Source organism: Ranitomeya variabilis, chromosome 5 (assembly GCF_051348905.1).
Source record: "Ranitomeya variabilis isolate aRanVar5 chromosome 5, aRanVar5.hap1, whole genome shotgun sequence".
NCBI classification, from domain to species: domain Eukaryota; kingdom Metazoa; phylum Chordata; class Amphibia; order Anura; family Dendrobatidae; genus Ranitomeya; species Ranitomeya variabilis.
In genome coordinates this window covers 321,925,007-321,947,611 of record NC_135236.1, presented here as the reverse complement: position 1 = coordinate 321,947,611, position 22,605 = coordinate 321,925,007, and the positions used below count along the sequence as shown (strand labels likewise).

The following is a 22,605-nucleotide window of genomic DNA, read 5'->3' as shown; positions in this document are numbered from 1 at the left end:
GTCTGACCTTTGTAATTGCAAACAAAGATTTCTGTACCAAATATTACATTCTGTTTTTCTAGTGTATAAAATACTTATTTCATGAAATAAAATGCAGATTAGTTATGTGATTTTCTGGAATTTTCTTTGTAAAATTCTGTCTATCACAGTTGAAGTGTATCTATGATAAAAATTGCAGACAGATCCATTCTTTGCAGGTGGGAAAACATGTAAAATCGGCAGTGTATCAATTACATCCTGGTGTATGTTCCCTGTTCTGCTGCTGTGCTTTAATGTAATGTACAGATCATATCCTTCATATAATATAATGCACAGCCCATTGCGATCCATGTAGTAGTATGGCCACCTTTTAGTAATTAACTGAAAAAAATTCAGCTTGCAGACGACAAGAGCGCATGACACCAAAGTCATGTCCTCCAAGTCATGTGCATGCTGACATCAGCTGCTGGCCTTTGATTGGCCGGCAGCATGTATTGAAGCAAGGATCTACATACAGATAAAGTAATTGCTGGTATCGGCGGGACCCTCACTCACTGGGTCCAGTTGCTGTGGGACAGCTGTGACCACTGTATTTACGCTCCTGCTTTTGGGTCAAGATATCACTGATATAAAAAGAAGTAGTCATAGCATCTTACTGAATTGTCATGATTGCTCAATTTCTCTAAAATGAATTTACTCTACAGAGCATTTGTAAGATAAAAAGAGATGGAAATTTGTTTGCCACATTTCAAGTCAAATATTGAATATTGAGTAGTTGTCTGAGACTTCCCATACTTAAGAGCTTAGTTAGCTAATAAAACAGATGTCTCGCTCTTTGTTTTTCTGTTAGTGACAAGACAAATAAGGACTTTGGGTCACACTTTGTTTGGTATTTCAACCCTGTAGATCAAAGACTTAACTAGTTATTTCTTAGCTTAAAATAAATATTAGGGAATAAAAAGTATTCCAACAAAAACATCACATACATCTAACATAATAGTTGAACAAAACTGAACTATTTACATACAAAAGTCAAGCAGTTTTGCATTGTGAATTCAGTAAAAACAGCGAGCACAATAAGTTTCAAACAACAAAAAAGGTGTAGAAGTTATCCGGTGTCTAAAAATACCCAAAACAAACTAAATTACCCTTTGTTTCACCTTATGCTTATGCTCTGACAATACTATGGGGAACATGGTGGCTCAGTGATCAATAATGTTACTTTGCAGTACTGGGGTCCTGAGTTCAAATCCCATCAAGGACAACATCTGCAAGGAGTGTGTATGTTCTCCCCGAGTTTGCGTGGGTTTCCCCTGGGTTCTCCGGTTTCCTCCCACACTCCAAAGACATACTAACAAAAATTTGTGAGCTTCAATGGGGAGAGAGATGATAATGTCTGTAAAGTGCTGTGCAATATGATGATGCAATAAGCAAAGCATAATAACAATTAAAATAAAATTTACTACAAGTTGTCATTACATGACCACTGCTGTCAATCAGGGACTGTGATAGCCTCTAATTACTGCAATCACGTTTGTTGGTGGAAAACAAAACTAAGGAGGATCCCTAAGCATCAGAGCATCACCAATGTAAGGAATAGATGAATGATGCTTTACTTTTAAAAAAATTCTCTTGTTTTTAAATCATGTTTCAGCATAAAGATAATTGAATTTAAACTATAGAACCAATTGAAGAAAGCGTTCCTTAGGAGGCTTCATAAGTTCTTTATGCTTCAATATAATAACAGCAAGGTTTTGACCTGTACGGTCATTTAATCTTAAAAAAAAAAACATGCAGTTCGAAGCATTGTAGATGTTATTATATGGAGGAATAAAAAACTTGCATGAAACTTCCCATGGAAAGCTGTCTTTAACTGGTTCTGTGAAGTTTACATGAGATGGATCCCTCAACATTTCTGTGGTTGATACAAGCTACAACAATAGAGGAACATTAGGCTAAATGCACAAGGAATTCTGGCACAATGTCGCCCCAAAAAGCTGTCTTTCATAAACTACATCTTAGACACTTTCTGCACCTTATAACCTTGTTTATCTGTATTTTCAGCATCTTGTCTGAAAAGAGTGTACTGAAACTCTTTCAATGAAACCGCACAAAGTATTATGTCTAATAGTCTAATATGCAACAGTGAGAACTAAAAAGTGCACCATAATTTTGGTACAAATTTGATCCACAAAGGAAGTCACCTAACTAGCAGTGTATGCCTAGTCTTAAAATGCACTTTTAAAAGACATCATGAACCACTAAGACAAATCTAAGAATTATACAGAGTTGATAAATATTTCCTATTGTATGTAATTTAGCGAAATAATCAGCTGGTCACTAATCTGCTGAACCATAAAGCTCAGGCAAAAAGGTCAAACTATAAATAAATTCTCACCTATCCACTAACTTGACCTGCAGCTCACCGTCTCGTTCTCCTTGCCTCTCATTTTTGCATTCCTCATTGCATGCACCTTCTTAGGTCTGCTTCATTGACTTCATAGTCAATGTCTATGCCTTGGGTGATGCATTTCATAATATCATGATATGCACAATGATGGCATGGCGTGCAGTGACTTCAGAGGCCTGCTTAGTGGTGGACGTGTCAGCCTAGTGTAAAATAGGTCAGAGAGGATTCATGCACCAGGAGAGGGGAAAAAAGAAAATTTGTGGAGGATCGGATAGTGGGCTGCAGGGGCAAGTGGACAGGTGAACAGGTGAGTATTTTTTATTTTACATCTTTGATGCTAATTGAACTTCCGTGTTACATTTGTGTGATTTCCCATATTCGAATCTCAGAAAATCTTGTCATCTCCATCAGTCATCCATGATATATCCTTCATTTGATATAGTGTGTAGGAGAGGAGAAGAATGATTTAAACCGGCTTTGAAATTTAGATACATTACTGTGATAAATATCACAAAAAAATTGCATGTTTCAAATCATTTTCATAATCAGGTTTAGGTAAATTATAAATTTCATTATGTATATATATATATATATATATATATATATATATATATATAATGGATTAAAAAGCTCTTGAATAATCCTTAACAGCAATAAAAATATGCAGTAATGTCCATTGCACCTAGAAGGCAAGACTTCATAGAAATGCATTAAACGTTTATCTCTCTTATAACCCTTACGAAATAGTAGAGGTTTGAAAGTATGAGAACCCAATGGAACTCACCAGAATATCTTTTCCAGCCCACTTACATTCATCCCTCCGAGTATTTGTTACAGGCCATGTAATCTGAAAGAGATAAAACATTGCATATTAATTTTATGTAGGATTTGGAAGAATCTTGAAAATGGGGCTTTTACTTGCAAAATATCCTTTAAAAGCATATCTAATAATATTTCATAAAATACAGTACAAATGTATAGGAAAGATGTATATCTTGGTACCAAGGTATCAACCACTGAGGACTCACAATTCTACATATTTTTTTCAGTATAAATGTATAATATGTAATAGAGTATACAGATAGACTGAGCCAAAATTTGTTTAGTAACCTGCACATTTTTTAATATTTTCCACTCTATCTATAAATGTGTTATCTTCATACTTGCTAAGTGAGTGGGCATTGCCTGGTGTGATGAAAGAGCCATGTCTGTATTAGGAGATTAGTTCATGTCCTTATACTGCTGTCCCCTCTCACCTCTCGTAGCAGGCAGCCTCAAGAACACAGAGAAAGTGCAGCTGCATCACCCCCTTTTCCCCTCCTTCCACTCTATTTACTGAATTATACTGGATGGATTTTTTTATAGTCAATTATTAGGTCTCTGAGAAATCTCCAACTTATAATAAAGGAATTTCATTTTACAAAATGGTTGTGCCACCTAATGTAGTTCTTGATAAAGATGTAGGAATCGTTGCACTGACATGAAATGCACACATGGCCATTGAAGTAAGGCACCTACGCAAACTGGATAGGAGAGCTGCTCTTATATTTTGCATACAGTTTGCATGCAAATGATAGGAACGCAGAAAAACATTCATTGGGCGAAAATCAATTAAATTCTGCTATATCTTTAATGTATAATAAGCACAGTTGAAATATTGAGGACTCATAGCCTCCTAAATCCGTTTATGGAGTTTTTGAAAAGATTCTGTTTTAATAATAATAACAATAATAATAATAATAATCTTTATTTATATAGCACCAACATATTCCACAGTGCTTTACAGTTTAACAGTTTCAAACACAACAGTCATAAGTAAAAATGTTAACAATACAATAATTAAAGCAACATAAGACAACCCTGCTCGTGAGAGCTTACAATCTACAATGAGGTGGGGAGATACAAAGTACAGGTGTGTATTTACAATGATGTATTTACAGTGATGGTCCAGCCATCTTCAGGGGGTGGGGGGTAGATGGAGATAGTGAATGGGCTACACACAAACATAAAATTACTTTGATTAGGGAACGTGATAGGCCGCTTTGAACAAATGTGTTTTGAGCGAGCGCTTAAAACTATGCAAATTGTGGATGGTCCTAATATCTTGGGGTAGAGCATTCCAGAGGATTGGCACAGCATGGGAGAAGTCTTGGAGTCAGGAGTAAGAGGTATGGATTAGTGCAGAAGTTAGTCGAAAATCATTTGCAGAGGGCAGAGGTCGGTTAGGCCGATAGACAGAAATAAGGGAGGAGATGTGAGGGGGTGCCGCACTGTGGAGAGATTTGTGGGTGAGAACAAGTGCTTTAAATTGGATTCTATAATGAATGGGCAGCCAGTGTAATGACTGGCGAAGAGCGGACGCCTCCGAGTAACGATTAGCTAGATTTTTTTAATTTTTCAGCAATTTTTTATTTATTTATTACAAATGAATGACATTCTTGATGAACAAACGTTAAATAGCTAACATTTTAATGACAGCATCAACCTTACCTGTGACTATTTAAAAATATCAGCAGTTAAATTTATTTCATTGGTCACAACAGTGGTCTGTGGCCGCTGCATGGGATAGGGTGTACCACCTCTTACCTGCTGACATTTATGGCTCCTCTTTTGATTAGTCTGCCCAGCGTGACATCACATGTGCATATTTCTGCAATGATGACATTGAGCCAGGCTGGTTAATCAAAAGAAGTCCTTGATGCCGGCAGATAAGAAGTGTTACTCTTGCTTCTGTGCAGCTGCTTTGGACTAAGGTAATTGCATAAAAAAATGAGTCACGCAAATCGATTTACACAAACTCTAGTTACGAGACAAGCAAATTAATATTTTTATTGTAAAACAGGCTTTGATGTCTGTCAGTGGTGTAAGAACAGATATATCCCTGGTTTCCCTGGACCCCCTGGAGATATCTAATGTTTGGAAGCTGCTTATGGTTCTTAGAAATATTGAGTCAAGTATTTTTTTCAAACATTGATATTCATGATGGACTTTGAAGTAGCGCCATTTGTTAAAAACTAAGTACAGTAAGTGTCTATGACCATTTTTTCTTTTTAAAGTTTTTAATCTTAAGGGGTTAGTTGTAAATATTTAATAAGATGCATATTTGTATTCTGTTAAACTCACAATAACCTCTTATGTATATTTTACGGATTTAGCTAATTTCAGTGAATTTGATTCTACATTTTGATATTCTGTGGTGGCTCATTTTTAAGTGGCTGTGCTATAGTAGAGTGAAATACTGAATGATTGTAGTATTAATAAAACATTCAACTTTGTTGGGAAAGCTTTATCTAAAATGGCTCTGACCATCAATTAGAAGTTTAGACATTTTACTTTTCATTAGACTGAACAGAAACTTAAAAATGTAAAGTCTCCACAGCTATTTCATAAATGTATCAAAATTTCTAAAGAACACAAAAATTGGTCGCTTCGATGGATTGTGGTGGCACAGTCTATATTTTTTTAGGATTGTTTTAATTAAAATATAAAAAAAATGAGCTTAAAGCACCATTCAAGTGTTATTTTTTTTCCGCGCTGAAGTGGTGCCAATAATGTAAGTTCCCTGACCCTAGTATTAATAATCAAGAGTCGCTGTCTTCAGCTCTTCTGACCGGCCAGAAGTTAGAGGTAACAGGCACAAGTTCTCAGTGCAAGGCTATGAAAGGTCTGTTCTGGTTCTCACAGACTTACATTGAGTTGTGACGTCCAGCTCACTCAGGAAACACTGGAGTGATCAAGAAAGTCACAAACTGCGGTGAGACCGACTGCAGTGCCGTGGATAACAGATGAAGACAGTGACTGATAAGGATGATACTAGGTGCAGAGAACTTAGATTAGTAGCATCACTCCAGCATTAAAAAAAAATACAGTGAATGCTTTAATAATAAAAATAATAATCTTTATGTTTATATAGCGCTAACATATTCCACAGCGCTTTACAGTTTGCACACATCATCATCGCTGTCCCCGATGGGGCTCACAATCTAGATTCCCTATATGTCTTTGGAATGTGGGAGGAACCGGAGTGCCTGGAGGAAACCCATGCAAACACATATATAATACATATTTATAAATGCGCAGTCCAGTGCTGCTCTGTCTCTAATACCTATAGGCTAAACAGTGGTTACAGTAAAGTCCTAAAGAGCAAATCTAAATTTACTACATAAACTGTTGTAAATTAGCTTAGCATTGTGCTATAAAACAGGTATTTAGCCACAGATACATTACTAATACCGTCTATGATTATCACTAGTCTTTTAATGCTACCTAAGCTCAGTACTTCAAGCAAAGTAAAATAGACTTCACACCCACTGCAAAATCCAGAGATCCTCACAGTCAATTATTCATGCTTGTTGAAGAGCTTTTAGGAATTAGGAATAGAATAGAACATGATCCTTATTTAATACCAAACTATGAATCTATTGGGAACCTTGGATAATGTAATAATGCAATATAAATAGAAAGAAGGGACGTTACAAACCTGAACAGATAATTTACATGCAACACTAACCAGATATTGGCTTTTGCATGAAATCAAGTGAATGACGCAACAAGAAGAATTTTCTTCTTTCAGTTTAGTGGATTTTGTCTTTTTTTAAAACGCAGAAACCCATTCCTAACTGTACAAACGAGTTTCTGTCAGTTGATAGCTTTCAATATTGAGTAGGTTCTGGGCCTGTAATATCATTTGTCTAGAAAAGAGATAGACAAAATTAGAATTCGCCAAATCATGTGGAATTTCCTAGGAAATTTAATTTGCCAATAGCATCTCGAGGACTGTTCAAACTGTGCCAGGACTTCAAGACATGACCAAGCCATCACGTTATGTCGTGATTAGGGATAAGAGAATAAATCTCTGAGACAGCTTTTTGTATCCTTCCCCTGAACAACTACCGTATTTTCCGGTGTATAAGACGACTGGGCGTATAAGACAGACCCCCCAACTTTACCAGTTAAAAAATAAAATCTTCTTAAAAGTCGGGGGTCTTCTTATACACCGTATGTCGTCTTATAGGGCCGGTGAATATGTGCCTTTTGGGGGGGGGAGTGATCCTGATGACGACGAGGGGGCGTCTCACAGGAAAGTGAGTATCCCCCATTACCTTATCATAGCGCTGCAGCGTGGGGTCTCTGTGCTGGGAGCGGCGGCTGCTGTGCTGTGGTGCGGCGGCTCCTCTTCTGCAGTGTGGGGCCTCTGTGCTGGGGGGTGGCGGCGGCGGCGTATCTTTATGCAGTCGGGGCTCCTCCGGCATCTCATTAAAGCCTGGAGGCCCCACCGGCAACTCCATCGGTACAATGCGGTGGCCTCCGGGAAAATGGCCGCTGCTCAGACTCAGATCTCGTCCCGAGATCTCGGGAGACGAGATCTGAATCTAAGCAGCGGCCATTTTCCCGGAGGCAGCTCAATAGGTGCGATGCGGTGGCCTCTGGGAAAATGGCCGCTGGGGGCTGCGCATGCTCAGATTCAGATCTCGTCCCGAAATCTCGGGACACGAGATCTGAATCTAAGCAGCGGCTATTTTCCCGGAGGCCACCGCATTACACCGATGGAGTTGCCGGCAGGGCTTCCAGGCTTTGAGATGCCTGAGGAGCCCCGACTGCATGAAGATACACCGCCGCCACCACCCCACAGCACCAGAGGCCCCACACTGCGGAAGAGGAGCCGCCGCACCACAGCACAGCAGCCGCCGCTCCCAGCACAGAGACCCCACGCTGCAGCGCTACGATAAGGTAATGGGGGATACTCACTTTCCTGTGAGACGCCCCCTCGTCGTCATCAGGACCACTCCCCCCCCACCCACCATATACACCCGGCGTACAAGGCGATTCCCGGCGTACAAGACGACCCCCGACTTTTAAGAAGATTTTCAGGGGTTAAAAAGTCGTCTTATACGCCGGAAAATACGGTATGTTGAATAATCTTTGTTTTCAGATCATTTGACAGTTGTTTTGAGGAGCCCATGATGCCACTCTTCAGAGGAGATTCAAACAGAACAACTTGCAAGTGGCCACTTTAAGTAGCTTTTCTCATGATTGCATACACCTGGCTATGAAGTTCAAAGCTCAATGAGGTTACAAAACAAAAAAAGTGCTTTAGTAAGTCAGTAAAAAGTAGGTAGGAGTATTTAAAACAAGAAAATGATAAGGGTGCCCATACTTATGCACCTGTCAAACTTTGTTTGAATGCAGATTGCACATTTTCTGTTAGTACAATAAACCTCATTTCAAGGCAGAAACATTACCGTGTCCAACAGTTATTAGATATATGAAACTGAAAAAGCTGTTGCAAAAAAAAACAATTTTTACAAAACATTAAGCTTAAGATTAATAGGGGTGCCCAAACTTTTTCATATAACTGTATGTATTTACACACATATAAGTTTGGCATCACCATAATTATACTGAACTGGAAAGTCAGGTCATTTATACTGCACCATGAACATTGTAAAAAGACAACCCTCAAAAATATTGAAAAATTGAGGGTTTTTAACACAATTTCAATGCACTTGGAATTTCTTTCCCCTTTTCCAGTACAGTGATAAAAATGAATTATGTTGTTATTTGATATTACAACTTGACCCCCCAAAACAAACATTTGGCTATGTGGATGAAAAAATATAAAAGTTGCGAGTGAAAAAAAAAATAAACGCAATAACATGAAATTGCCAAAACTGGGATGTGTTAAAGAGGGCTGCCACTTTCTCTTGTTAGTGCAGCTTTCCTCACAGACAGCAGCCATTTCATGGACAGAAATTATGTGCAGATGGAAGAGCTAGTGATCAAACTTGTCCATCAGTCTCCTCCAAACATAAAATCTCAAATGGTAAAGCTGTTTTTATATTGGAGTAAGCTGATGGAGTGGTAGGGTCACATACTTCTCCACCAGCAGGTATTTTAAGGTATGTTAAAACATTGCAGTTTTGAATAATTTTTTGTGCACCAAAAATCAGCTTGGTGGCAGGAAAAAAGTGCAGTTTTGCCACATTTTGTATGCAGTTTTGCAGCATTTTTACTTGCATTCTCCCATATATTTGAATAGGCGAATAACAAAAATGCTTATATATTCCAAGTCCTCTTCCTCTCCGAAGAGACAATTTGTATATATTTCAACAAGCTGCTGTATGAGTATGGTGCAATGATTGCAATGGCTCACTAGCAGAACTGGCGATATTATCAGCAAGTGTCAGCTATACATCATAGTTGAAACCTTGAAGTAACACCCACAGTCGATGCTAGCACCGATCGCAGGCATTTAAATGCTATGATTCCTCTGTTAATAGTGACAACGGCATCGATATGATATAGAGAGATGGTGCTCCCTCTTCCCACACATCAGCACAACACAATTGTGAAGACCCAAGTATGGTGGCCTTTAAAGTACGGCCTTCAGCAGGTAGTAGAGGAGTGAAAACTAGGAGACAGAAGAGCGCAATAGGGTCTTCTCTAATGACAAAGGAAAAATAGAAAAGTGAGGTCACTCACTTGGAGAAGTAACAATATAGCAACATTTGGTAGGCACGTAATACAGCTGCTGAAGGACAACAGTTGCATATTTGCCCAGAAAAAGTGGAAAGCAGGATGAAGAGGTTGTGTGGGACCTTGAAACGCATTGATCTGTAAACCTATATAATAAAATTCTCTTGATTTTATCCCATCACCAAGCTTTTACCAGCAGCACATTGAACGATACCTCCATCCTGAGTTCCACTTTTTCAGCAGATAGTGACATGCCTCATGTCTGTGTCTGAGTGAAAGATCAAATACAGTGCAATTCAAAAGACTTATATTCATAAATCTGCAGTCACACAGAGTGACTGCAGACTTATCGGTTTAGACCGGACAACCCCTTTAATGGAAAAAATAGAGACTGTCCATGTTCCTAGTAGTTCTGAGGTGTTGGGAAAGCGATAAGGCTCCTGAAAAACAATTCAGTTAAATTCATGCTCAGAAAGCCAAATGGCCCAATTTTCTAAGCCTCACAGACTTTCCAAACCACACTTAATGTCAACATGTAAGGCAGAGGGGAAAACGTACTTAAATTGTTTCTCAGGGTCTAATCAACATAAAATCAGTGAAGGTACGACAACAGCAAACTTATTTATCAGCTAAAAACTGCTCCAGCAGCAGCTGGACCAAAGCCATGTGAAAGCGGAACACAGCAATCTTGCCATTGCTTTGTAGGGAAGCACTGAACTTTATCTCCCATTGACGTGAATGTACTGCATTAGTCAATCAGCAGGCACCAAGAAATGTAATGGGTAGCTGTATATAGCCTATACATCGCTTAGGCTAGGTGCACTGTGTTCAAGCAACTAGCCTGCAGTATATGTCCAATAACTTTTCTAGACATATACTCTATCATCACCATGGCCAACCACTAACTAGACGCAGGCTAAAAGTGTGTTCTTTCACTGAAAAGAGATGTATGCCATGTAATATACGTCTCTTTACATTGAGTCCTTATGGTGTATGGATGCTTTGGGATCCATCCTGACAATGCACACTGATGGGTGCATAGCTCCTAAGCGTATGGACCCAACAGTGTCCACGAGCGCAGTGTGGGCCTAGCCTTAGCTCGGGCGTCTGTTGGAGCAGTTTCAGCTGATTGTGAGACCGTCAGAACCTCACTAATCTTATATTGAGAGGAGTTGTCAATTGTTAGGTCTTAGACAACCCTTTTAATTTAATTGTAAATTTTCTATGTGGCACGTCTCCAGAAGCACAAGCTGGTGGGCACTAACATGATATATTTGCAATTGTCACTCTTCGACATCAATTGCCCACTAATTTCTGGAGTGCGCCAGTGTTGTCAAAATAGTCACTACACCCCTACATGATTTCCCTGAGTGTACTTTGCAAAATAGGGTCACTTTTTGGGGATTTTGCTATTTTGGAAGCTCAGGAGCCCTGCAAGTCATGCACACAAACTACTCCAGAAAACTTTGAACCCTAAAAGCCAAATGTTGATTTTTCTTCTGAGCTCTGACGTGTGCCAAACAACTCCAGAAAACTTTGAACCCTAAAAGCCAAATGATGATTTTTCTTCTGAGCTCTGACGTGTGCCCAAACAAAGGTATATGACCACATATAGGATGCTGCTTTATTCATGAGATATTGATTTATTAATCTTTGGGTCCTTTTCCAATCAAATATTCTATGTGAAACTTAAAACTTTGGGACCAATTCTGTAAAGTAACTGTTCACTATGCTCATCATAGAAATAACAGAAAAATGACTGGCACATCCAAACTAGTATGAATAGGTGCATACCAGGAGCAGCTACCTCCATATGCAATATATGAAAAAAGGTTGCACTCTATCGTGCCAAAGCATGTCAATATGAAATACATGAAACATGAATAGCAAAATGGCTTTTGAACATTAGGAAACATATTTATGAGACGCTTTGCACAAAATTTGGCCAAGTAGTTTGAGCCCACCAACAATCATCAAGGTGGCCTCATGAATCTGATGGGTGCATGACCTCCCTGTCCAAATGTGAAAACTAAGTTGAACTAACATGTGAAAGTGGACAACCCCTTTAATCTGTTCCTGTCTGATTTACTACAAACAGAAAGTTTGTCAATTTTGCTAAAACATCTATTTTGCAGTGGGCATGAAAATGTGTAATTGCACCTATATGAGTTCATTTTATATGTGACCTTTTATTTGCAACCTGTACAAATATACAGTAGTATACATTTGAAATAAAATAATAAATGTGTACTTTTTGAGCTCCTCATTTGAGTAAAACCATACAGGTGCATTCACAGAAATGTGCTATGTCAGGTGTTGTCCAGGCATAATGCATAAGCTCATGTGGACCATAGTACCCAATATGTGCTTAGTAGATGATTCCTTTTGCTTTTTGCATGTTAGATATTCCAGGCCAGGCAACAATGAAAAGAACTGGATTCAGCCCATAGCACCAGGGAACAGCACTAACCGTACTGCTTTTTCCCAGGCGCCGGTATGTATCACACTGATGTGGTACATGTGTAGGGGACAGGGACCTGGTGAGCTGTGCAGACGGGTGGAACCATTGTTGCCGGGAGTCGGGGTTCCGGGGGACGGATTTGAGGGGTGCATGGGAAGCCAGGCTCATGTGACAGGAGGCAGAGTGACGCAGGGAGAGGAGAGGATAAAAAGCAAAACGCGCGAAAGCAGGGGCAGAGAAGCGCGGGAAATCTCTGAGGAGAGGAAACTGCAGCGCAGTTGCTGTGAGTGTGCAGGCCGCAGTGAGACTTGCAGGAAGCAGGGGGAAAACGTGCAACAGACACTGCGGGCAATTACTGGAGCCCCCAAAAAGAGACGCATTCGTCGTCAGCGACCCCCCAGGCAGAGGGGTAGTGCTGACCAGCTCAGGGACAGTATTACCGCGCTCCCTGAGAACACCTTGCCAGAGAGTGCTACAGACTCGCATGGTTTCGTCTCAGCTGTGACTGATACTGATTATTCTCCTAATCCTCCTCAAAAAGACTCTTCTCTGGACTGGGAGGCTGTTACCTCGGATCAACGTCCGCCTGCAGGAGGGAACGCAGCACCGCAAAAGACATTCTGGACTCGACTCTACGCCTGGGCCCGTCGCCAGAAGACACCTCCTTCCTCCGCCATCAGGACTACGGCGTTGTCGGAGCCTCCCCGTCAGGACTACATCGCTGAACCAGCACTGATAAGTGACCGTTGTTGACTTTATCTTAGTAGGGAGTCACTAGTGAGGCGCTGCCGCATTCTACGGGTGTAGTTCAGGGCGGCCATATAATAATTGGGATTTACTGCGAGATTGTGTTCTTGTATATAAGTTCCCTGCGTGGAAAACGTTTGTTATCTTTTTGGTTGGAAGTTAAAAAGAAAGTTAAAAACGCTATTTGCTTTCTGGCTCCTATTTGTCCCTGCATCCTTCTTTACCTGCGGTCTCTACATTTGGCGTAGTCGGCAGGATGCAGGATCCAAAGAAGGAGCCAGAAGATACGGAGGATGGGGCTGGGCCTAGAGCTTCTCTCTCATTGGGGGCCATGTTAAACAATTTGCCCAAGTTTAATGGGAGCAACATGTTGTTGTGGAGCTGGACTGAGAGGATGAGGGGGCTGTTGAGAATGCATCCTATGACCCCGGCCCTGGAAGCTGAGGTAGCCATTATGGCATTAGACGGAGAGGCCCGAGATTCAGTGATGTTGAGACCCCCCACAGAGCGGAATACTTTTACCGGGGTGTTACATGTGTTAGAGGGGACGCACGGGGATCCCACCGACGTGGGAGAGCTGCGGGCCCGGTTGTTTGGACGGCGACAAAAAGAGGGCGAGACTGTCACTCAGTACATGAATGCTCTGCAAGAGCTAAACATTGCAATCGTGCGGAAAGATGGTATGGGGATGGGACATGTCGACGTGACCCTGCGCGACCAACTGGTGACGGGACTGCGGGATGAGTTGACCAAACAGGCTCTACGTGAATGAGTGCGGGTCGACCCGCGCCTGACTTTCTCCGACATAGGCAATGAGGCCCGCACCCGGGAGCAAGAGAGGGGGGTGACGGTCCTGACAGGAGAGGCTCGGGTTATCCAGACCGCTGCACCAGGAGGGGGTGAGCCGTCGTGGGTTCAGGAGATGCGGCAGGAGCTCAAACAAATCCGAGACGAACTGGCCGAAGTAAAAAAAAATGCGCGAAGCCCAAGGGAGCTACCCCGGGGGCAAGGGTCTGGGAGTCCAGCTCGTGGCGCTCGTTCAGGATATTATCCGGTCCCCGGTGCTTGCTATGGTTGCGGGGAGGCAGGACATTTCGCACGGGAGTGCCCCCGGAGAGGGAGGGCCTCGTCACGGCGGGCGTTAAACTAGAGGACTCCGAGCTAAGGGGACGACGCTCGGAGTCAGAATCCCCGCGGATGGGTGGTGAAAGTCCCGAAAATTTGGTTGCCAGCTGCCCCCTGGTTTGGGCAGAGTTTGAAGGGCGGGCTGTACGTTGTCTGGTGGACACCGGATCTCAAGTCACGACTATGCCCGAGGCCTATTTTAGAAAACACTTCCCTGTGTCAGTCAGACCCCAATGGGGCCCCGTAATCCGGTTGCAGGCCGCCAATCAGCTGCCCATCCCAGTGGAAGGGGTCACCTGGATGCAAATATCTTTATGTGGGAAAGACCTGGGCCGCCGGGGGGTTGTGTTGACACGGGGGGATCCCAGCCCACAACATATCGTGACTTTGGGGATGAATGTATTGAAGGACTTTGGCAGTTTGCTGTTAGGGGAGACCACACAAGAGACACTCAATCAGTGGGGGACCAGTACACCTCAAGGCTCTGTGTTCAGACAGTTAGTGAGGGAAGTCCGTGTGCAAGAGACCTTTCAGGAGGGAGACATACTAGGGAAAGTAATCACCTCCCCGACAGCAGAAGTGACGTTTCCCCCAGGACAGACTGTTATATCCCTGCCCATCCGAGCTCGCATCCCTCTGGAAGGAGTGCAAGTGCAGGTTGAGCCCACCTTTACGTCCCCTTTGCCCACAGGACTGCTGGTGGCCCGATCTCTGGCTACTGTTAAAAATGGGGCCGTACCAGTGCGATGTGTGAATGTGGACGAACACGATGTCGTGCTACGGGTCCGAAGTGAGATGGCCAAAGTGTTACGACCGTTAGAAGTGATGCCTCCTCCAGATACTTTACAGTTAAAGGTGGATTCCCCTGATCCCTGGATGGTCAGTGTCCGGTCTACACAGGATCCTGAGCTGATAGCGTTACGAAAAGGTCAAACTATTCTGGAACATATGCGAGCAGAATTACCGGGTCTGCATCCATCACAAGTCTCGCGAGTGCAGCGGCTCCTTGGACACTATGCTGAAGTGTTTGCGCAACATGAAGATGATTTTGGCTGTACCACGGCCATCGAACATGGAATTCCGACCGGAGATACAGTGCCCATCAGGGAGCGGTACAGACAGATTCCCCCGCAGATGTACCAGGAAGTAAAGACGTTGTTAGGCCAGATGCTACAAAAGGGAGTGATCCGCGAGAGTCAGAGCCCGTGGGCTGCCCCGATCGTGCTGGTGCGGAAAAAGGACGGCACGCTCCGGTTCTGTGTGGACTATCGTAAGCTAAATGCATGCACCGTCCGAGACTCTTATCCACTTCCCCGTATCGAGGAGTCTCTCTCCGTGCTGGGTCGGGCCAAATATTTTTCCACCTTAGACCTAGCCAGCGGATACTGGCAGGTCCCGATGACAGAAGCAGATCGTCCTAAGACAGCGTTCATCCTTCCCATGGGACTATTTGAGTTCAATCGAATGCCGTTTGGGCTGGCCAACGCTCCAGGCACCTTCCAACGATTAATGGAGCGGTGTCTGGGGGATTTGAACTTCGAGGCCACTCTCATTTATCTGGATGACATCATCATCTACGCCCCAACATTCGAGGAACATCTGTGCCGACTGGAACAGGTACTAGACCGGTTGCTGAAATACGGGCTTAAGGTGAAGCCCCAGAAGTGTCACTTGTTCCGGGAACAGATCGAGTACCTGGGGCATGTGGTGTCCGCCGAAGGAGTCCGGCCATCGCAGGAGAAGATTGCTGCAATCCAGGAGTGGCCCACACCGGAGACCGCTAAAGATGTACGGGCGTTCTTGGGCCTCGCTGGGTACTACCGGCGCTTCGTGAAGAATTTTGCTCGCCGTTCTCACAATCTACAAGTCCTGCTGAAAGGAAGCTCCCCCAAGGAACGGGGAAAGAAGATACAATGGCAGGAGCCACAAGAAGCAGCGTTCCGGGACTTGAAGACAGCTCTCATGGAGCCGCCGGTGTTGGCTTATGCGGACTTTTCGCAACCGTTCATCCTACACACCGACGGCAGCTCTCAGGGATTGGGGGCTGTGTTGTCTCAGGTTCAGGATGGGCGGGAGAGAGTGATCGCCTATGCGAGTCGGTCTCTTCATGACTCTGAGTTGAACCCAGACAATTACAGTTCTTTCAAGGTGGAGCTGCTGGCCGTGGTGTGGGCTATGACGGAGCGGTTCGCTGAGTACCTGGCCGGTTCCGAGGTGCTGATACGCACGGATAACAACCCATTGGCACATCTGGAAAATGCGAAATTGGGTGCCCTAGAACAGCGCTGGGTAGCCCGGATGGCCAAGTACAGATACCGTATCCTTTACAAGCGAGGAGCGGAGAATGTTCATGCTGACGCATTATCTCGTCTGCGGAAAAATCCCCCAAGAACTAACCGAGATGAGGAGCTGGAGGGAGAAGAAATCCCCTACGCCATCGGGGGCGCTGCTCAGACGGCTGTGAGCCGGGAACAGACCGGGAACGGAACGGCTGCAGGACTGTTGGTTCAGAGTCGGGACGAATGGATACGGCTACAACAGGAAGACCAGGAACTAGCTCCATTGCGACAGTGGATAACGAATGGTCTATTGCCCGTGAGAACCCCTGGACAAATTCTCCCGTCAGATCTGAACCTTCTTCTGCGGCAGTGGGAGCGCCTAACTCTTCAGGACGGGCTCTTATGCCACTTAACCATGGCTCTGGCAGATTCTGAGCCGACCTGGCAGATGGTCTTACCAGGGCCTGTGGTGGCCGCAGTTGCTAAAGAAGCTCATGAGTCCGGGGCACACTTCGGAGTGAAGAGGACGTTTAAGTGGCTGCAAACTCGGTTCTATCATCCTCGGCTGCTTGCGGAAGTACAAACTGCCTGTAGACAATGTCGACAATGTGAGCTAACCAAGTCACCGGAGGAAAGGGCGCCTGTGCAGAGCATCACGACGTCTGCCCCTTTTGAAGTATTAATGGTAGACTACATTACCATTGGAGCAGCGCATCAAGGCTACGAACACTGCCTCGTTATGGTAAATCATTTTTCAAAATTCGCGGTAGTCATCCCTACCCGTGATCAGACAGCTGAGTCGGCGGCGAGCGCTATCTGTAAGAACTTTATTCAAGGTTACGGCTGTCCGAGGCGAATACATTCGGATCAAGGTGCCTGTTTCTTGGGCAAGGTCATGGAAGAGCTGCATCGCCTCTACGGCATTGATAAGTCACGCACCACGCCGTATCATCCCCAGGGAAATGGGGCTTGTGAGCGGTTTAACCGGACTTTGCTTCAAATGCTGCGTGCGCTAGAACAAGATCAGAAGGCCCGCTGGCCGGAGTACGTGTCTGACCTAGTGTGGGTCTACAACAATAGAGTTCATCAAGTCACAGGACGCACCCCGTATGAAGTGGTCTTTGGGCGCCCAGGAAAAGGCATGACAGATCTGGAACTGTCTTCGGAGGAAGAAGGCCCCCGAACAGGGATGGCTTCGTGGGTGCGTGATCATCGGCATCGGCTGCAGACCTTACACCGACTGGTACACACTCGAATTCGGGAAGTGGAGCATCGGAGCACCCCCACAGCAAAACCCCCAGAGTTCCGGCCAGGTGATCGAGTACTCGTTCGAGAGCAAAGACCGCAAAACAAGTTAGACCATCGTTGGGAAAAAACACCCTATCGGGTGCTTCGCCGTATAGACCCGCATGGACCTGTATATGAAGTGCAGTCTGAGGCCCTCGGAAGTACAGGTACTCGCATTCTTCATCGCAACATGCTCCGGTTGTGTCGCTCTGTTGACTCGGACACCCCGGAATCCGCAATCAGGGAAGAGCCACCTACGACTGAGTCCCCCAACAACCATTGGTGGGATGAAGAAGATGATGAAGAAGAAGAACGGCGTCAAAATACTCCCCCTATCTCGACTACTACACTACCCCTGACCAGTCACCCTTCCGCTGACGACATTCCCCCAACACCCCCTACACAAGGACCCGAGCCACGACGTTCTGGACGTTCTACTGCCGGTAGACCCCCAACTCGCTACAGTCCTGACTTACACACTAGACAGACCCAAGTGTGGAACAATCCGTCAGGTGGGCGACCTGTCAGTGCGAAGGCCTCGCCCAGGGACTGGCGAGCATACAGGGTGGGGGAATGTAGGGGACAGGGACCTGGTGAGCTGTGCAGACGGGTGGAACCATTGTTGCCGGGAGTCGGGGTTCCGGGGGACGGATTTGAGGGGTGCATGGGAAGCCAGGCTCATGTGACAGGAGGCAGAGTGACGCAGGGAGAGGAGAGGATAAAAAGCAAAATGCGCGAAAGCAGGGGCAGAGAAGCGCGGGAAATCTCTGAGGAGAGGAAACTGCAGCGCAGTTGCTGTGAGTGTGCAGGCCGCAGTGAGACTTGCAGGAAGCAGGGGGAAAACGTGCAACAGACACTGCGGGCAATTACTGGAGCCCCCAAAAAGAGACGCATTCGTCGTCAGCGACCCCCCAGGCAGAGGGGTAGTGCTGACCAGCTCAGGGACAGTATTACCGCGCTCCCTGAGAACACCTTGCCAGAGAGTGCTACAGACTTGCATGGTTTCGTCTCAGCTGTGACTGATACTGATTATTCTCCTAATCCTCCTCAAAAAGACTCTTCTCTGGACTGGGAGGCTGTTACCTCGGATCAACGTCCGCCTGCAGGAGGGAACGCAGCACCGCAAAAGACATTCTGGACTCGACTCTACGCCTGGGCCCGTCGCCAGAAGACACCTCCTTCCTCCGCCATCAGGACTACGGCGTTGTCGGAGCCTCCCCGTCAGGACTACATCGCTGAACCAGCACTGATAAGTGACCGTTGTTGACTTTATCTTAGTAGGGAGTCACTAGTGAGGCGCTGCCGCGTTCTACGGGTGTAGTTCAGGGCGGCCATATAATAATTGGGATTTACTGCGAGATTGTGTTCTTGTATATAAGTTCCCTGCGTGGAAAACGTTTGTTATCTTTTTGGTTGGAAGTTAAAAAGAAAGTTAAAAACGCTATTTGCTTTCTGGCTCCTATTTGTCCCTGCATCCTTCTTTACCTGCGGTCTCTACACATGGATGCCACATGTATGTTACACACGATCATAGATAGCACTGGTACTGGTTTTTCCAGTACCTTGAATATCAGGACCTGTGAAGGAGGCCTTGGGAAGCATCTGCCTTCTTTTAAACTTATGTTGTTCGGCCCAGATGGAGAGTGATGAATCTCCCCAGGTATGTCCTTTTCACCTTGCAGGGTCATAGGTCTCCTCTTCCAGGAACAGGAAAACACACTGAGGAGAACGGAGTGGTACTGCCCTTTTATGTCAGTAGGTTTCCTGTTCCTGGAGGCGGATACTTTCTCAGTACGGTGCTGTCATGGTGAAGGGAAAACATCTCTGTTGAGAATAAACAATGTCACAGATCTCACTTTCATCAACCCACATAACCAGAATAATCATGTACGGGTCAAGAAACACACATTTCATATTGTCTTTGATCTTCAGGGTTATAGATATGTAAATAATTAACACTGTGTGAACAGATATTTGAAGCGGAGCATCGTCTAGTTCCTGTTTAGATCTGCTGGCTCCATATGCTGCTGTCTGTTACCTCTATTTTGACTTGTCACACTTAAAGAGTGTTAAAGTTGAAAGTACATTTCAGGCTGAGCTCTTAGATAGGATTCTGGAATATGAAACGTAAGTGAATGGCAATGTGAAAGCGCATGTTTTGTCTACATTACTATTATTCCTTCATGGCTGTCATAACATTCCTTCTGAATAACACTTTAACTATAAATGACTCTGAGTTATGAGGTTTCTGCCCTAAAGTTCGTAATTTTTAGGAGCATAATGTACAAGGACTGCCTACTGACTTCATATAATAAACATGTCAAAAGTGAAATCACGCGGTTTTAGTGTGATTCTTGACTGAGCAACCTGCACTCCCCATGTGATACTCCGTATGAAAAATTAAACTGAACTTGACAGCAGGATTTACCCCTATTAACTAATTGCAGAGCTACATTCATAATTTAACACTGACTGGTAGCAAACACAATGCTTAGTGAAAGGTCCCAGCATAATCATAAAAGCAACTTTTTAATATGATGCCACATGAAACAAATCATTAGACTAGTCAGAAAGGGGTGTACTTAGTGTGGGGCAGTCCATCCCAGCCAGCCAATGTCACGCCCATCTCATCCCCACTATTTAAAGAACACAAATGAGCAACACAAACTGTAGAGCAACTCCAGGCATGCATAGTGATTAGTGATGAGCGAGTGTACTCGTTGCTTGGGTTTTCCCGAGCACGCTCGGGTGATCTCCGTGTATTTGTGACTGCTCGGAGATTTAGTTTTTGTTGCCTTAGGTGCATGAATTACAGCTGATAGACAGCTTCTATACATGTGGGGATTCCCTAGCAACCAGGCAACCCCCACATGTAGTCAGGCTGGCTAGCAGCCTTAAATCAAACAGCTGCATCAACAAAAACTAAATCTCCGAGCAGTCACAAATACTCGGAGATCACCCGAGCGTGCTCGGGAAAACCCGAGCAACAAGTACACTCGCTCATCACTAATAGTGATCTTTTGCTGATGGACCACTCTGGTGTCATACATTGCAGACCCAAATTATAGCCTCCTGAGTGCTTTCATCTGCAAACTCAAAGCTGATGTGCTGTGCTGCGGTTTTCTAGTGCTGATGTGTTGTGCTGCGCTGTTCTAGTGCTGATGTGTTGTGCTGCAGTGTTCTAGTGCTGATGTGTTGTGCTGCGGTGTTCTAGTGCTGATGTGCTGCAGTGTTCTAGTGCTGATGTGCTGAGCTGTGGTGTTCTAGTGCTGCGCTGCAGTTTTCTAGTGCTGATGTGCTGTGCTGCGGTGTCCTAGTGCTGATGTGCTGTGGTGTTCTAGTGCTGATGTGCTGCACTGCGGTTTTCTAGTGCTGATGTACTGTGCTGCAGTGTTATAGTGCTGATGTGCTGTGCTGCGGTTTTCTAGTGCTGATGTGCTGTGCTGCGGTGTTCTAGTGCTGATGTGCTGTGGTGTTCTAGTGCTGATGTGCTGCGCTGTGGTTTTCTAGTGCTGATGTGCTGTGGTGTTCTAGTGCTGATGTGCAGTGTTGCGGCATTCTAGTGCTGATGTTCTCTGCTGCGGTGTTCTAGTGCTGATGTTCTGTGGTGTTCTAGAGCTCAGCCAACAAGTAGATTCACATTGTTACAGCATGACCTGTACTGTGAAATCCTGCCTGTGTGCCACTACTGGCCGGCTCAGAACTATAACACAGCAATGCAGTGCATTTGCTGTGAGATTACAGCGAGAACTCAGTCAGTCTTTGGGCTTCATCATAGGAGATCAAAGTGCATTTCCAAAGTTATGGTTACAAGTTCCAGGGCTGGACTGGCCATCTAGCAATTCTGACAAATGCCAGAAGGGCCTGTCTGGTCATGGGCTGCCTTGTCTACTACATTGTTAACAGAATCATTGTTCTCCAGATACCCATACTGTTAAGAGTTGTGATGGAGCACAAAGTCTCTGACTCTGTCACTTACCCCAGTAGGCCACTGGTATCATTAGAAAAAATTGGTCTTGTAGTAAATCTTGCTTTCCTCCATCCAGGGTAATATTAGTAATATATCCCATCTGGTGCTTGGGGACGGGGACAACATGGGCCTGTGTGATTTCAAATGCCAGGGCTGAATTTCAGTCGCAGTCCATACCTGGCTGCAACTGCTCATTTGTGTGATTTAGATTGTGGGAAGAAGGCAAATACGTACTGCAATGACTATGTGCATGATAGCTGCTGGATGGGCTATGCAGATGAAATGAATGCACACTTTTCTGACAAGTCTAACTACAACGTGTAGAACCACAATATTAACCCCTTCATGACCTTGAGATTTTCCGTTTTTCCGTGTTCGTTTTTCGCTCCCCTCCTTCCCAGAGCCATAACTTTTTTATTTTTCCATCAATATGGTCATGTGAGGGCTTATTGTTTGCAAAACAAGTACTTTTGACAGACATCATTGGTTTTAGCATGTCGTGTACTAGAAAACTGGAAAAAAATTCCAAGTGCGGTGAAATTGCAAAAAAAGTGCAGTCACACACTTGTTTTTTGTTTGGCTTTTTTGCTAGGTTCAATAAATGCTAAAACTAACCTGCCATAATGATTCTCCAGGTCATTACGAGTTCATAGACCCTAACGTGACTTGGTTATATTTTATATGTGTTGAAAAAAAATTCCAAACTTTGCTAAAAAAAAAAAATTGCTCCATTTTCCGATACCCGTAGCGTCTCCATTTTTCATGATCTGGGGTCGGTTGAGGGCTTATTTTTTGTGTGCCAAGCTGATATGTTCTTTTGATCGACCGTTATTGCATTTTAATGCAATGTCGCGGCGACCCCAAAAAAATG

General features: G+C 44.4%; 1 protein-coding gene across 1 annotated transcript in view; it reads right to left on the bottom strand.

Annotated features, from left to right (window-relative positions):
- The window catches only part of SEMA3A (semaphorin 3A), a 353,944-nt gene that overhangs the window by 228,053 nt on the left and 103,286 nt on the right, over nucleotides 1-22,605 (bottom strand). The window contains exon 3 of the mRNA XM_077264656.1: nucleotides 3,174-3,236. Within this exon, the coding sequence (XP_077120771.1) occupies nucleotides 3,174-3,236 (63 nt within the window). The remainder of the gene's footprint in view (nucleotides 1-3,173; nucleotides 3,237-22,605) is intronic.